At 40.7% G+C, this 16,680-nt stretch overlaps 1 protein-coding gene across 3 annotated transcripts in view; it reads left to right on the forward strand.

The window, feature by feature from the left end:
• Positions 1–16,680, forward strand: part of NEK10 (NIMA related kinase 10) — a 368,787-nt gene that overhangs the window by 196,210 nt on the left and 155,897 nt on the right. For all 3 annotated transcript variants that reach the window (XM_075316653.1, XM_075316655.1, XM_075316654.1), the window contains one exon: positions 6,329–6,404. In XM_075316653.1, coding sequence (XP_075172768.1) covers positions 6,329–6,404 — 76 coding nt within the window. The remainder of the gene's footprint in view (positions 1–6,328; positions 6,405–16,680) is intronic.

Consider the following 16,680-nt stretch of genomic DNA (forward strand, 5'->3'; position numbering starts at 1 on the left):
AATGTGTAATTGCAATACCTTTCTGGAAGAAATACTCCCTTTTCTGGAAAACTTTAAAGGGTGCCAACACTTTCAGCCATGATTGTAGGTCACATTTTATTAATACTTTATATGACCAAGGAACACCCACTTAAACGTGATCAAATTTGATTACTTTGGCTCTTGACGGAGGCTAGAGTTATTTTAGAGATATCTTCTCCAGCCGGATGTCCAGTCATATTGTATACCTTTCACAACAAGGATATCCAGTCATAACCTATTGAGATCAACCATAAAATAGGTCATCAATATCAGGTGGAGGTCCAGCACCCCCAGCTCCACAGATGCAAGTGACCTCCTGATGTAAACATTTTAAATGAAGCTGTAAGGTAGAGAGCCATTCATTATGTAGCGATTTCTGCCAGGTATTACAGAATAGCTCAAATAAGATCTGCTCTGCAGTACCCAGCAGCATCCGCTACACATTGAAGGGAGCTTTGCTTATGTGTAGGGCGGCATGGTGGCTCAGTGGTTAGCACTGCAGTCTTGCAGCGCTGGGGTCCTCGGTTCAAATCCCACCAAGGACAACATCTGCAATGAGTTTGTATGTTCTCCCCGTGTTTGCGTGGGTTTCCTCCGGGTACTCCGGTTTTCTCCCACACTCCAAAGACATACAGTTAGGGAATCTAGATTGTGAGCCCCAATGGGGACAGTGTTGTCAATGTATGTAAAGCGCTGTGGAATTAATAGCGCTATATAAATGAATAAATATTATTATTATATGTGTTTACATCTTGCAGCCACTAGAACTTGTAACAGTTGATCAGTGGGGTTGCCTATCATATGTATAGGTAATCAATATCTTTTAACTGGGTATATTGTTGTGATTAGTCTATTTTTTACATTGTTTTCTGAACCTATGAGCAGAGGAGACTTGCACAGTTATGTGTGGGTATGTGTGTTAATGAGGTGGTAAAAGTGTGTGTGGCCCCAATGAATATTTGGTCCTGAGCTGCCACATTTGAGTTGATTAGTGTCCTGTGTACTTGTCATTTTTCTCTGTGATCTACAGTCTACTCTGTAATTTGTCCACCATATGTAAGGTCATATTCTTATTTACTCATGATTGTTAAAAAATAACAAATACTCGAGTTGCTTTATATGCTTGTTCTTGCTCTTTTTTTGTCAAAAATGAAGTCTATTAAAAAAAAATAACTATTCCAGTTTATGTCTAAAATCCTCAGCTGCATTTTCTTCCTGCTAAAATTGAGTCACAACAGTTAGAAAACTGAAATACCGACATCTGACTACTACTATCGACTTCTTAGTAGAAGTACATTACACACCAGGGTCCTTATCGATTGTATCCTGGTGTTCCAAGTTTTCAGAAAGAAGACACCAGTTAGCAATTTTGAAAAATCTTATCTTATTTAGACTGTAAATTGGGCTGTGTTCCTTTTCTCTCTCGTTGTGTTACCCATACTAGAAACAGACTTGTTATGAATTATGATATTTTCATCTAACAGTATGGCATGCTTGCAAAAAATACAGAATCATGTATAGCAACAGATTCCAGACTCCTACTACCATTGTGAGTCTACAATTCTATAGTTTTAGCATAAGATGCTGTTAAATACTCTCTGCTGCAACAGACTTCTCTTCTATAAAGCCAGAATAAAGCTTTTGAGATCAATGTTTAATGAGATTGAATGATTCACCTAATGTAATAGAGACCATTCTCTTTTTTTCCACTACATGGTGCTATTGTTCTACATATGCAACATTGTAGCATTTCTTTTGTCTGCTTATCTAGAAAGCTCAGAATGTTTCAACATTACCATTATGTTTTTACACTCAACCATGAATTTTGTAATTAGTTTGATATGTTCCTAAATTAGTTTCTTGCACAGGTTTTATATTTAGCGTTGCTATTCTTGTAATCCGTACAACTACCCAACAACATGCGTTGCCTTTTAATAGGGAAGTTAAGGACATGCTGAACAAAAAGGAGGGGGTCCTTCAAAGAGAAGCTAAATATTTAGATTACATTTTATTGGGCATTTAAGGATGTCACAAAATATCTGCTGCTGAATTTGGGTTAACTTGCCAATATACCTATCCATAGAATATAAAGAGAGAATCGATTTGTCTTTTAAAATCAACAAAAGTAAAGCACAAACCTGGCAAATTGGTTGTGAAGTATGTGCTGCTTTGACTTAAAAGTTCCAGTTTGCATAGTTGCCTTAGGTGGGACATATTCGGAAGTCCACGCTGAAAATGATTTGTTCAAGAAACAAAAAAAAACAACTAAAATGGACAGGATTTTTTGGCCAATTGAAAGTACTGTATTTTGTCATTGTTAGCTTAAAATATATGTAGGTGATAATCTTATTTTTGGCTAATATGTCTTATAAATACAGCAGAATTTTCATAATATCTTGGTGTTATTTAGTATTGCTGAAATGCACAGCTTTGGTTAGCTATCCCAACCAGTCTGTATGGGGTTTCATCAGAGAAAATATCTTTACCCCAGTCCTCTGCAGTACAGTAATCGTTGTACTTAATGCAAAGATATTTTCTATGATAAAGTCCCCTTTACACTTCTCACAATGTGACTGCAGGTTAGCAAGAGAATATGGGCTACTCTGTCCCTCAAGCTATAAAGAGCCTAGGCTATCCCTGTCCCCAGAATTACCCCTGATGGTGACGGAAAACAGAAACACAATCTCACCAAAAGCACGCAGGAATAACACAAGGGAACAAAAGGTGAAAAGCCTGTAAGACAAAGAAACTTCAATGAGCAGCAATAAGTAAGGAAAGGACTACACCATCACCATACCACACACAGCAACCCCAGTAGCAGCCACCGATTATGTCTGAAAGGCAGCACCTCCCCAAACCAGGATAGAAAAGATTTAGCTGGCACTACCTGAACAGTCCAGCCAGCCAATATTGGGAGAGGAGATATGACTGATTCTCACACAGCATGTGACTAAAGGACCAGCAGAGTACTAACTCTTGCAAACCCGCCTGCGATCAGCTAGCCTTTGTGTCGACACCCATGTCTGTTCATAACCATCAGTGACGTTCAAGGAAGCGTGCAAGAATCTGAGGATTCCTCAGACCCCGACACACTATGACAGTTAATGATGCTTGAGAAAATCGCTTGTGAGAAGACTGTTCGGGACATCTTTGTTTTTTTTCACTGAGGAGGGAGTTGATTCAACTCTGAACTGCGTTAATTCAATAAACTGATTTTTTTCTTCACCATCATCACCATTGGACAGTTTATTAAAACAGCAGTGCAGCAAAGCTTTCGTATATTCCTTTTCTCACTTAATTTATTATTTATTATTATAGCACCATTTATTCCATGGTGCATTACATGATAAAATGGGTACACATTAATAAAAACCAAGTACAATACTCATGTAAAATACAAGGAACAGACTGGATTCACTGCGGCATATACAGCAGCTGCAACTGGTATCTATACCTTTAAGGAGTTGTGCCTGACACGATTCAGTGAGGTAATGCCCTATTGTGCACTTTTTGGCACATTTTAGCCATTTTACCATGAGTCCTGTGTCATGCCAACAGTAGAACATCCTCACACCATTTATGAGTGGTGTTGCTTTTCATTCATTGAGTAGCACATTCATAATTTTGCCATGTATAAAAATTGGTATCTAGACATCCCCCAAGAGCAACTTTTTCCAATGATACAGGAGCAATTTGGGGATGAATAATGTTTTTTCCAGCACGATGAAGCACAATGTCACAATGCAAAAGTGATAACTAATTTGGTGAACAAAACACTGAACATTTTCGGTCCATGGCCAGGAGAATCCCCAGATCTCAATCCCATTGAGAACCCATACTTAAGCCTCGAAAAATAGGTGGACAAGGAAAACACAGAATTTGCGATATGCTCCAAGCCTTGATTAGGCAAAAATGAATTGCCACGAATCAGTATTTGGCCTAGAAGTCGATATCCAGCATGCCAAGATGAATTGCAGAAATCTTCGAAATTAGGGGCAAAACTTTAAATATTCAATCTTTGATGTATTTCCCAACAAAAGTTTAAAATCCTATGAAATGTTTATAATTGCACTTCAGTAACCATAGAAACATCTGATTAAATGATCTAAAAACCCTAAAGCAACAAACTTTGCGAAAAACAAACTTTGTGTCAATCTGAAAACTTTTGGCAATGACTTTACAGTGCAGATTGTCAACAAGGGGATCAAGTTCACTGAATAAAAATAATGCGATCTTGTTTTGTCCATTTAATAATGTAAAATAAATCAAAACAAAATGATGAAATGAATCTACAATTTTTACACTGGAACAACGCAAATCAAAAAAGGTCCGCAGAGCCTGTGTTAGGAGTCTCGACAGAGAAAATAGCCAGATATCCCTCCGGGAAGGACCTTGCCAAGGAGTGGCTCTTTTTGAGGAGACCACCATAACCACCATATTAAGTGGCCCTTTTAGTCAATATCCAACTCTTTGACGAGTTTAAGAATATGACATGGGAAATACCAAGGCCAGGTATCCATCCACAGACAGGTGTTTCGGGGTATTGCCCCTCATCAGTATGGAGTAGGATTCTGGCTAGGTGGGAGCAATGCCTAGTAGACCAACAAGACAAAACAATCACTGATCTTGGGGAGACCAGCCAGAGAAAACACTGCCGGCAGCCAAAGTGGGCGCTCAACACAGTGAAATCCTAGCTGCATTGCCCCCTGGGAAGTATGCAAATCAAAATCAATGATTATTTTGTCTACACTGGAACAACAGCAGTGCTGATATCAATGACATAACACCTGATCAGATTGCATTGTGATTTGTTCCCTTTAGATTTTATTAGTTTTTTTGTGCCAGACACTTTAGGGCTGCATTTCTCCTTGGCTACTACTCATGTTTAGCTTATTGGGGTGAGGGAGACTGAGGTTAAGAGAAAGTGTGGCTCCTCTGGTTCTAGTATGGAAAGTAAAAAATGTGCTCCATGGTCACTCAGAACTGCCCAATACAATGCAATCTACAGTTTACTAAAATCTTATATTAAACAGTGTACAGTACTTCAGCATACTTTTTTGCTATTTAGATTGTTTGATGGATACAGGCTCTTTTCCTTTCTTTGTGTCCACAAAATCTGAAATGTTACCACTCTCTGTAAAGCGACAACCCCAGGGGTAACAACAGGAATAACTTGATGATTAGTGATGAATGGACCCTAACTTTAAAGTTCAGTGTTTGTGCTGAACACAGACTTTAAAAAAAATAAAAAAAAATAAATCAGTGTTCGAATTTGGATGCTTTACATATGCTGACCACTCGCGTGAGCATCGCTGTGCTCAGATACGCTCGGCGCTCAGCTCAGTGCGAGTCACTTGCGGTGTTTGAATGGCTCACACTAGGAGTAAAATTAGCATTATCGGATGTAGTACACACCCAAAAGAATAATAATCCTGCCTTCCCTCCTCCAGAAGTGTTATGTTTATGGCTGGTTGTATGTGGACAGAGAGCCAAACTATATATATATTTCTGACAAAATCAAAGATTTTAGTTTTAACATGTAACAGAGCTTAGAAATCTGCCCCCGCCCCCACAGTAGCCTTTCAGTGTACATTTCTATAGACAGAAGCTGCTAATCACAGAGGGTGGCGGCATTGCTGGGTCCGACTAATAATAAAGCTAGGAAGTTTAAACTAACATTGCATGTAAACTAAAACACTCTTTGTGATAAGAGAGGCATGGCTGAAATCTCTGTTTTAACCCTTACAGCATGCTGTCTTCAGATTACATAGCAAAAACCTGCTGACAGATTCCCTTTAAGTACCACACTGGGTTATATTAAGAAGCCAACACTGATAAGGTTGGATTTCAGAACGATATAATTATGTTATTGCTCAAAAACAAATCCATAGTTTGTTTTAATTGGCAGTTTCTTTTTTAGAGATGTGCATTTCTCGTTTTTCTGTATTTTCTTTGTATAAAATATTATTAGGTAAGTTGTATTTGCTATATACCAAATAATATGAAAACAACTAATTATAGCAAACCATCAAAACGTATATAACTGAGCAAACTGGAATAAAATGCTACTGTTCTGATTGCGATTTCTAGTCTCCTATTAATGTGGAAAATGCTTATTAAAATGCATGGCAACTCATGCATTAGTAGGTGTAAAAAATACACAGATGGTACTTTACTAAAACGTGCAAATGAAACAGACCAAACTCCACAGCTTCTGAAATGTAAATTGGATAGTTTAAATATAAAAATAGATGCAGCGCTTTTTGGTGGGTACATATTAATATTAACTACATTTGTCATTTTGTAGCTGACTTTGGTCTTGCCAAACAGAAGCAAGAAAATAGCAAACTAACATCGATTGTTGGAACCATTCTGTACTCCTGGTAAGGTCACAATCAGTTTTACGAGTTACAGTGATAAACATGCAAAGTGGTAATTAGAAAATTGTGTATGAATGTCAACTAAAATTTGATTAAATGGTCATCGATAAAACTGCATAAAGAGACATATGTTCGGTATTCCCTTAATTTATGCCTTTTAGAGTGCAATTTTTTTTATTGAGGACTATCTTTAAAGATGACCAGTCATGGTTCATTAAAGACTATCTGTTGGTTATTTTTTTTTCCACAAATTAGGCTACAAAGAATGGAGACGTCTGTAATTTTTATTGTAGGTACACTTCAACTGTGACAGACAGAATAAGAAAAAAAAAATCCAGAAAATCACATTGTATGATTTTTAAATAATTAATGTTGGCCAACAATCTCCTTTCCTCAGTAAGATCATTGAAGATGGGTCATGACTGGGTTTTCCAGCATGACAATGACCCGAAACACACAGCCAGGGCAACTAAGGAGTGGCATTGTAAGAAGCATTTCAAGGTCCTGCAGTGGCTTAGCCACTCTGTAGACCTGAACCGAATAGAAACTCTTTGGAGGGAGCTGAAACTCAATGTTGCCCAGTTACAGCCCCAAACATGAAAGATTTGGAGAAGATCTGTATGGAGTAGTGGGCCAAAATTCCTGCTGCAGTCTTTGTAAACTCGATCAAGCGCTACAGGAAACGTCTGACCTCTGTAATGGCAAACAAAGGTTTCTGTATGAAATATTAAGTTTTGCTATTGTATCAAATACTTATTTCATGCAATAAAAGTCAAATTAATTATTTAAAAATCATACAATAATTTTCTGGATTTTTTAATTTTTTTCTTCTATCTGTCACAGTTGAATTGTACCAACGATAAAAATTACAGACCTCTCCATTCTTCGCATGTGAGAAAATGTGCAAACTTGGCAGTGTATCAAATCATTATTTTCTCTACTGCGTATATATATATATATATATATATATATATATACATATATATATATATATATATATATATATACACAGTGGAGCCTTGGATTAAGAGTAACTTGGTTTGAGAGCGTTAACCAAAGCTTTTTAAAAATTTGTAAGTTGGTTTAAGAGCAATGATTTGCAATAACAGCAAATACTTACCGTGCACACGTGCGGTTCTGTCCTTTTACCGCGCCCTGACTCTCCCTGGAGGCAACCTTCTGTAAATATGTACTGTATACTGTATACCATTGTACACTGCAGTATATACTATATAGCATGTCTATCAATTTGCATTTGTGGATACGGTATTGTAATTTCTTTCTGAAAACCAGTACAGCACATTGCTTGTACCTCCCGCACACCAACAATTCTATGTAAGCTAGTGTGCAGTTTAAATTGTTTTATGTTTTTTTACTATACTGTACAGTATTTTGTATCAGGGTACTGTAATAATTTTATATGAATACAATACATTATTTTGTATTACTGTAATAAGTTTGTATAAATACAGTAAATAATTTTGGGTTGTGGAACGAATTGACTGCATTTCAATTATTTACTATGGGAAAATTTGCTTTGATAAAAGAGTAACTTGGTTTAAGAGCACACTCCCAAAACGAATTATGCTCCTAATCCAAGGTTCCACAGTGTATATATATATATATATATATATATATATATATATGTGTCGCCTGGGGACCAGGGGTACTCAGATCCGGGCCACGGGGTCACTTCTGTGGGTATCACGGTGGCGTGACCCGGTCTGTGATCCCAGGCTCCACAGTAAAAGGGGGATTTGGTAAGGGAGATTTATTGTCCGTGACGCCACCCACGGTTGTGGTGATTGCGTGGACACCACCGCTGCTCTGTATGGGGATCCCGGGAGCGGTGACAGGGAGCAGCTAGATGTTAGTCCTCCCCTCCGTGGGTAGGGGGTTGGTTGTCCCGGGGCCCGGTGATGGGGAAGCTGGGGATGATGGCAGGTGGGTTGCTGGGCCTGGTGAGGTGCAGGGTCGCAGGGGCAGCGCTGTGCCGCACGGCACGGTGGTACTCACTCAGCCAGAAATCAGGACACAGTTCTTGGTAAAACACTCGGCTGGAAAGACGGTTCCCACGGACGGCTGCTGTTGCTTTTCCCCAGTAGTTGACGGTGATGGTCCCTTTTCATGCACCTAAGTCTATGTTGGTAGCGATGGGTTCCCACCGGTAAACCGCTCCACGGCTTTGATATGTGCCGGAGGAGCCCCTCTTTGCCCGCAGGCGCTGGCCCTGAGAAACTGGTGCCTTGGCGGTGGCGGTGTCTCTCTCTAACGGTTGGACTGTTGCTTTCAATCGGGACTTGGTTGTTGGGAGACCCAGAGGTCTCCTTCACTGACGGATTTGGCAAATTCACGGCGACTCCTAGCCTTGCCGGGATCCGAAAGGCCCCTGCCAATGGTACTGGCTTCTCTTCGTATACCGCTCCGGTACCGCCGGGCCACCACCCGTCCACGGTCCTTTCGGCAACCTCCAAGCAGCCTCTCCTGCAGACGGTCACCGCCGTCTGCTGACCTTGCTGTTCTCAGTCCGGGGCACACACCCGGACCAACTTCAGGCTTTCTCAACTGTCACTTTCTCTTCCACTTTAACTCCTCTCTCTTGCTCCTCTGCCACTTCACTTCAACTCCTAAACTCATCTGCCTGGTTTTCCCACCTCCAGGGCTGTGAACTCCTCGGTGGGCGGAGCCAACCGCCTGGCCCACCCCCTGGTGTGGACATCATCCCCTGGAGGAAGGCAACAAGGATTTTTGTGTAGCTTTGGTGTACCTATCCGGGGTGTAGGGTGTGGTGGTGTCATGACCTGTGACCCCTGGCTAACGCTAGACACGCCTATCCTATGTAATTAACGCTTCTGGTGATTAATTAAACTAGAGTTAATAATGACAACATTCAGTAGCGCTGAAGTGGTTGAATTACAGTGCCTTGCAAAAGTATTCGGCTCCCTTGAATTTTTCAACCTTTTCCTACATTTCAGGCTTCAAACATAAAGATAAAAATTTTAATGTTATGGTGAGAAATCAACAACAAGTGGGACACAATTGTGAAGTTGAACGAAATTTATTGCTTATTTTTTTAAAAAATAAATAACTGAAAAGTGGGGCGTGCAATATTATTCATTGTCTTTACTTTCAGTGCAGCAAACTCAGTCCAGAAGTTTATTGAGGATCTCTGAATGATCCAATGTTGTCCTAAATGACTGATAATGATAAATATAAGCCATCTGTGTGTAATCAAGTCTCTGTCTAAATTCACCTGCTCTGTGATAGCCTAAGTGTTCTGTTTAAAGCGCAGATAGCATCATGAAGACCAAGGAACACAACAGGCAGGTCCGTGATACTGTTGTGGAGAAGTTTAAAGCCGGATTTGGTTACAAAAAGATCTCCAAAACTTTAAACATCCCAAGGAGCACTGTGCAAGCGATCATATTGAAATGGAAGGAGTATCATACCACTGCAAATCTACCAAGACCCGGCCGTCCATCCAAACTTTCATCTCAAACAAGGAGAAGACTGATCAGAGATGCAGCCAAGAGGCCCATGATCACTCTGAATGAACTGCAGAAATCTACAGCTGAGGTGGGAGAGTCTTTCCATAGGACAACAATCAGGCGTACACTGCACAAATCTGGCCTTTATGGAAGAGTGGCAAGGAGAATGCCATTTCTCAAAGATATCCGTAAAAAGTGTAATTTAAAGTTTGTCACAAGCCACCTGGGAGACACACCAAACATGTGGAAGAAGGTGCTCTGCTCAGATGAAACCAAAATCAAACTATTTGGGTACAATGCCAAATGATAGGTTTGGCCTTAAAAGCAACACAGCTCATCACCCTGAAGACACCATACCCACTGTCAAACATGGTGGTGGCAGCATCATGGTTTGGACCTGCTTTTCTTCAGCAGGGACAGGGAAGATGGTTAAAATTGATGGGAAGATGGATGGAGCCAAAAACAGGACCATTCTTGAAGAAAACCTGTTGGAGTCTGCAAAAGACCTGAGACTGGGACTGAGATTTGTCTCCCAACAAGACAATGATCCCAAACATAAAGCAAATCTACAATGGAATGGTTCACAAATAAACGTATCCAGTAGGGATGAGCGATCCTGATCATAGTGATCGTGTACACGATCCCGACCACAAGCTTTCCTGGGAAGCTCGTTTACAGATCGGGTTGAGATCGGGTCCAGATCGGGTCATGGGCTGTAAAAAAAAAAAGCACATTATTAAGAAACATAGTCATTATACTTACAGGTCCTGCAATGCGTCCTGCAGACTCCCGGCCGCTCCTGCTTCTGAATCCGATCATTGCTGTGCCGCCGGTAACCAGCAGTGAATTGCAGGACCTTCAATGATGTCATAGCATGTGACCATCTGCTGTGAATGTTAATTGGCTTACAGACTGGTCACATGACTATGACATCATCGACAGTCCTGGTAACTGAACTTTCATTGTCACTGTGCGAGTGTCGGATCACAGCGCACAATCAGACAGGAGCAATCGGCTGCATGTATTTCCATGCAGCTGAAGCGCTCCTATCCTGAGATCAGTCCATGTGAAGTGATGCCCATGCGAGACACAAGTGTGCAATCATCCCCTCACTGTCAGGCTGCTGCTTGCTTTGTACAGAGCGATGTAGTAGTGCTGACTTGTCTATCTGTGCTTCTCACTGTGTATAGACTGTGTCTGTACAGAGTGATGAAGCTGACAATGCTCTACCTGAGGATTATGTCGGACTAAGGATTTCTTTTATAATAAAGATGGAATCTATAAGTGTGTTTTGTTTTATTTCTAATAAAAAACATTTTTTCTCTGTTTTGTGTTTATTTTTTACTGTTTCCTAGAAATTCATGGTGGTCATGTCTAATTTGGCGTGACACCATGAATGTCGGGCTTGGCACCATCTGAGAATACAAAGCTGGTATTAATCCCTTTATTACCCAACGAGCCATGGCTATCAGGGCCGCTGGACGAGCCGGATAAAGCACCTGGAAATGGCGCTAAGAAACAATGCGCCATTTCCAGGTGAGGCTGTGGGCTGCCGAGAATCCCAGCCCCCGGCTGCCTGGCTTTACCAGACTGGCGATCAAAATATGGCGGGAGCTCACGCATTTTTTTTAATTATTTTTTTTAAGTAATTAAAAAAAAATTAATGGGCTTCCCTGTATTTTGATCGCCAGGTATGTAAAGAAAGGCAGATGGGGGTGGGGGTGGCAGCCCATAGCCGTCCGCTTTATCTGTGCTGATAATCAAAAATACTGTGGAGCGCTACGTCATTTTTTAAAATGATTTATTTATTTTTATGCAACTGTACAGTACAGACCAAAAGTTTGGACACACCTTCTCATTCAAAGAGTTTGCTTTATTTTCATGACTCTGAAAATTGTACATTCACATTGAAGGCATCAATACTATGAATTAACACATGGAAAAAAGTGTGAAATAACTGAAAATATGTCTTTTATTCTAGTTTCTTCAAAGTAGCCACCTTTTGCTTTGATTACTTCTTTGCACACTCTTGGCATTCTCTTGATGAGCTTCAAGAGGTAGTCACCGGAAATGGTTTTCACTTCACAGGTGTGCCTTGTCAGGTTTAATAAGTGGGATTTCTTGCCTTATAAATGGGGTTGGGACCACCAGTTGTGTTGTGCAGAAGTCTGGTGGATATACAGCTGATAGTCCTACTGAATAGACTGTTAGAATTTGTATTATGGCAAAAAAAAGCAGCTAAGTAAAGAAAAATGAGTGGTCATCATTACTTTAAGATATGAACGTCAGTCAGTCCGAAAAATTGGGAAAACTTTGAAAGTGTCCCCAAGTGCAGTGGCAAAAACCATTACATGCTACAAAGAAACTGACTCACATGAGGACCGTCCCAGGAAAGGAAGACCAAGAGTCACCTCTGCTGCGGAGCATAAGTTTACCCGAGTCACCAGCCTCAGAAATCGCAGGTTAACAGCAGCTCAGATTAGAGACCAGGTCAATGCCATACAGAGTTCTAGCAGCAGACACATCTCTAGAACAACTGTTAAGAGGAGATTTTGTGCAGCAGGCTTTCAAGGTAAAATAGCTGCTAGGAAACCACTGCTAAGGACAGGCAACAAGCAGAAGAGACTTGCTTGGGCTAAAGAACAGAAGGAATGGACATTAAACCAGTGGAAATCTGTGCTTTGGTCTGATGAGACCAAATTTGAGATCTTTGGATGCAGAAAAGGTGAACGGATGGACTCTACATACCTGATTCCCACCATGAAGCATGGAGGAGGAGGTGTGATGGTGTGGAGGTACTTTGCTGGTGACACTGTTGGGGATTTATTCAAAATTGAAGGCATACAGAACCAGCATAGCTACCACAGCATCTTGCAGCGGCATGCTATTCCATCCATCATTCAATGTGAATCTACAATTTTCATGAGTCATGAAAATAAAGAAAACTCTTTGAATGAGAAGGTGTGTCCAAACTTTTGGTCTGTGCTGTATACTGTGTACATTATATATATATATATATATATATATATATATATATATATATATATATATATATACAGTTAGGTCCAGAAATATTTGGACAGTGACACCATTTTCGCGAGTTGGGCTCTGCATGCCACCACATTGGATTTGAAATGAAACCTCTACAACAGAATTCAAGTGCAGATTGTAACGTTTAATTTGAAGGTTTGAACAAAATTATCTGATAGAAATTGTAGGAATTGTACACATTTCTTTACAAACACTCCACATTTTAGGAGGTCAAAAGTAATTGGACAAATAACATTTTTTTTTTGGGTTTGGTTTATTTTCAATATTTTGTTGCGAATCCTTTGGAGGCAATCACTGCCTTAAGTCTGGAACCCATGGACATCACCAAACGCTGGGTTTTCTCCTTCTTAATGCTTTGCCAGGCCTTTACAGCCGCAGCCTTCAGGTCTTGCTTGTTTGTGGGTCTTTCCGTCTTAAGTCTGGATTTGAGCAAGTGAAATGCATGCTCAATTGGGTTAAGATCTGGTGATTGACTTGGCCATTGCAGAATGTTCCACTTTTTTGCACTCATGAACTCCTGGGTAGCTTTGGCTGTATGCTTGGGGTCATTGTCCATCTGTACTATGAAGCGCCGTCCGATCAACTTTGTGGCATTTGGCTGAATCTGGGCTGAAAGTATATCCCGGTACACTTCAGAAATCATCCGGCTACTCTTGTCTGCTGTTATGTCATCAATAAACACAAGTGACCCAATGCCATTGAAAGCCATGCATGCCCATGCCATTACGTTGCCTCCACCATGTTTTACAGAGGATGTGGTGTGCCTTGGATCATGTGCCGTTCCCTTTCTTCTCCAAACTTTTTTCTTAACATCATTCTGGTAAAGGTTGATCTTGGTCTCATCTGTCCATAGAATACTTTTCCAGAACTGAGCTGGCTTCATGAGGTGTTTTTCAGCAAATTTAACTCTGGCCTGTCTATTTTTGGAATTGATGAATGGTTTGCATCTAGATGTGAACCCTTTGTATTTACTCTCATGGAGTCTTCTCTTTACTGTTGACTTAGAGACAGATACACCTACTTCACTGAGAGTGTTCTGGACTTCAGTTGATGTTGTGAACGGGTTCTTCTTCACCAAAGAAAGTATGCGGCGATCATCCACCACTGTTGTCATCCGTGGACGCCCAGGCCTTTTTGAGTTCCCGAGCTCACCAGTCAATTCCTTTTTTCTCAGAATGTACCCGACTGTTGATTTTGCTACTCCAAGCATGTCTGCTATCTCTCTGATGGATTTTTTCTTTTTTTTCAGCCTCAGATGTTCTGCTTCACCTCAATTGAGAGTTCCTTAGACCACATGTTGTCTGGTCACAGCAACAGCTTCCAAATGCAAAACCACACACCTGTAATCAACCCCAGACCTTTTAACTACTTAATTGATTACAGGTTAACGACGGAGACGCCTTCAGAGTTAATTGCAGCCCTTAGAGTCCCTTGTCCAATTACTTTTGGTCCCTTGAAAAAGAGGAGGCTATGCATTACAGAGCTATGATTCCTAAATCCTTTCTCCGATTTGGATGTGGAAACTCTCATATTGCAGCTGGGAGTGTGCACTTTCAGCCTATATTATATATATAATTGTATTTCTGAACATGTTTTTGTAAACAGCTAAAATAACAAAACTTGTGTCACTGTCCAAATATTTCTGGACCTAACTGTATATATAATTATATAGAGCTCTGGCAAAAATTAAGGGACCATTGCAACATTTTCAGTTTTTCTGATTTCTCGCTTTATATTTTTGAGTAAAATATAAATTGCTCTTTTATTCTATAAACTAGCATTTTCAGAAAATAAATACAAAAATGTATTGCTTGGAAATTCGGAGACATGTTGTCAGTAGTCAATAGAATAAAATAACAATTTACATTTTACTCTAAAATATAAAGAAAAAAATCAGAAAAACTGACAATTTTGCAGTGGTCTCTTAATAGTAGAGAGAATAGAGTCATGAAAATAAAGAAAACTCTTTGAATGAGAAGGTGTGTCCAAACTTTTGGTCAGTACTATAGATTGTGTACATTATGTATATACTTTTATATATATATATATATATATATTTACTCACAATATATAGTTGTATAAAAATAAATAAATATTTAAAAAAAATGACGTAGCGCTGCGCGATATTTTTGATTCTTAGCGCACATAAAGCAGACGGCTGTGGGCTGCCACCCCCATCTGCCTGGCTATAGCTTGGCTGGCAATCAAAATACAGGGAAGCACATTTTTTTCTTTTAGTTATTTAAAAAAATAATTATAAAAAAATGTGTGGGCTGCATTTTCTATCGCTAAAGGGTGCTTTACACTCTGCGACATCGCAAGTGATTGCTAGAGATGACGAGCGCGATAGCACCCGCCCCCGTCATTCGTGCGACATTTGGTGATCGTTGACGTAGTGAACATTATAGCTACGGCAGCGTCACACGCACATACCTTGTCAACGACGTCGCTGTGACCGCCGAACAATCCCTCAAGGGGAAGGTGCATTCGACATCACTAAGCGGCCGGCCAATAGAAGCGGAGGGGCGGAGATGAGCAGGATGTAACATCCCGCCCACCTCCTTCCTTCCGCATTGTTAGTGGAGGCAGGTAAGGAGATGTTCGTTGCTTCTGCGGTGTCACACATAGCGATGTGTGATGCCACAGGAACGAGGAACAACATCGGTATGTACGAGACAACGATTTTTGGTGTTTGGACGACCTCTCCAAAATTAACGTTTTTTGTCTCTTTTGCGATCGTTTAACGTCGCTCGTACGTGTTACACGCTGCGATGCCGCTAACGACGCCGGATGTGCGTCGCAAACACCATGACCCCGATGATAAATCATTAGCGATATCGCAGCGTGTAAAGCCCCCTTAAGGGTAATCCAAGCAGCTACTGACTGCTAACCCTCACTGCTTGGTGTTACCTTCACTGGCAATGGAAAATCCAGGGAAGCCCTTTTTTAAGTTTTTTGTCCAAAAACTAAAAAAAAAGATGTGGGCTTTGTCATATTTTTGTATGCTAGCCAGGTGCAGCAGGCAGGTACGGGCTGCCCCCAACCCCTAGGCTGGGAACCAAAAATATAGGGAAGCCGTTTTTTTTAATTATTTCATGAAGTTCATGAAATAATTAAAAATAAAAAAAACGACGTGGGCTTCGCCCACTTTTTGTGTCCAGCCAGGTACAACTAGGCAGCTGGAGATTGGAATCTTCAGCGCAGGATGGCCCAAGCTTTCTGGGCCCTTACCCACTGCAAATTGCAGTCCGCAGCCTCTCCAGAAAATGGCGCTTTCATAAAAGCGCCATCTTCTGGCACTGTATCCAACTCCTCCAGCGGCCCTGGTGCCAGGTGGTATGCTGGTTAATAAGGAGTTAATACCAGCTTTTTTTTTTACCAGTTAGTATTAAGCCCGAGATTCTTAATGTAAGGCCAAGTTTGACCCGGCCATTAAGACTCTCCAATAAAGGGTTAAAAAAAAGACACCACAAAGAGAAAAAATACTTTATTAGAAATAAATACACAGACACACTTAGGAGCGCAACGTTTATTACTCCCTCTCACCCCTCCAGGATCCTGGTCTTCTGTCTTCTTCAACCAATCTAGCTCTGCTATATCAGACAGCACAGGGGAGGAAGACGCTTCTGCTCCCCTGTGCTGTGTAATCACTCAATGAGTGAGCAGAGTCTGCAGGTTGGTAAGTGGTGACGTCACCACTGCCACCATTGCCATAGTAACCTGACGTGCGGGTTACTATA

Source organism: Anomaloglossus baeobatrachus, chromosome 6, assembly GCF_048569485.1.
Source record: "Anomaloglossus baeobatrachus isolate aAnoBae1 chromosome 6, aAnoBae1.hap1, whole genome shotgun sequence".
Lineage (NCBI taxonomy): Eukaryota > Metazoa > Chordata > Amphibia > Anura > Aromobatidae > Anomaloglossus > Anomaloglossus baeobatrachus.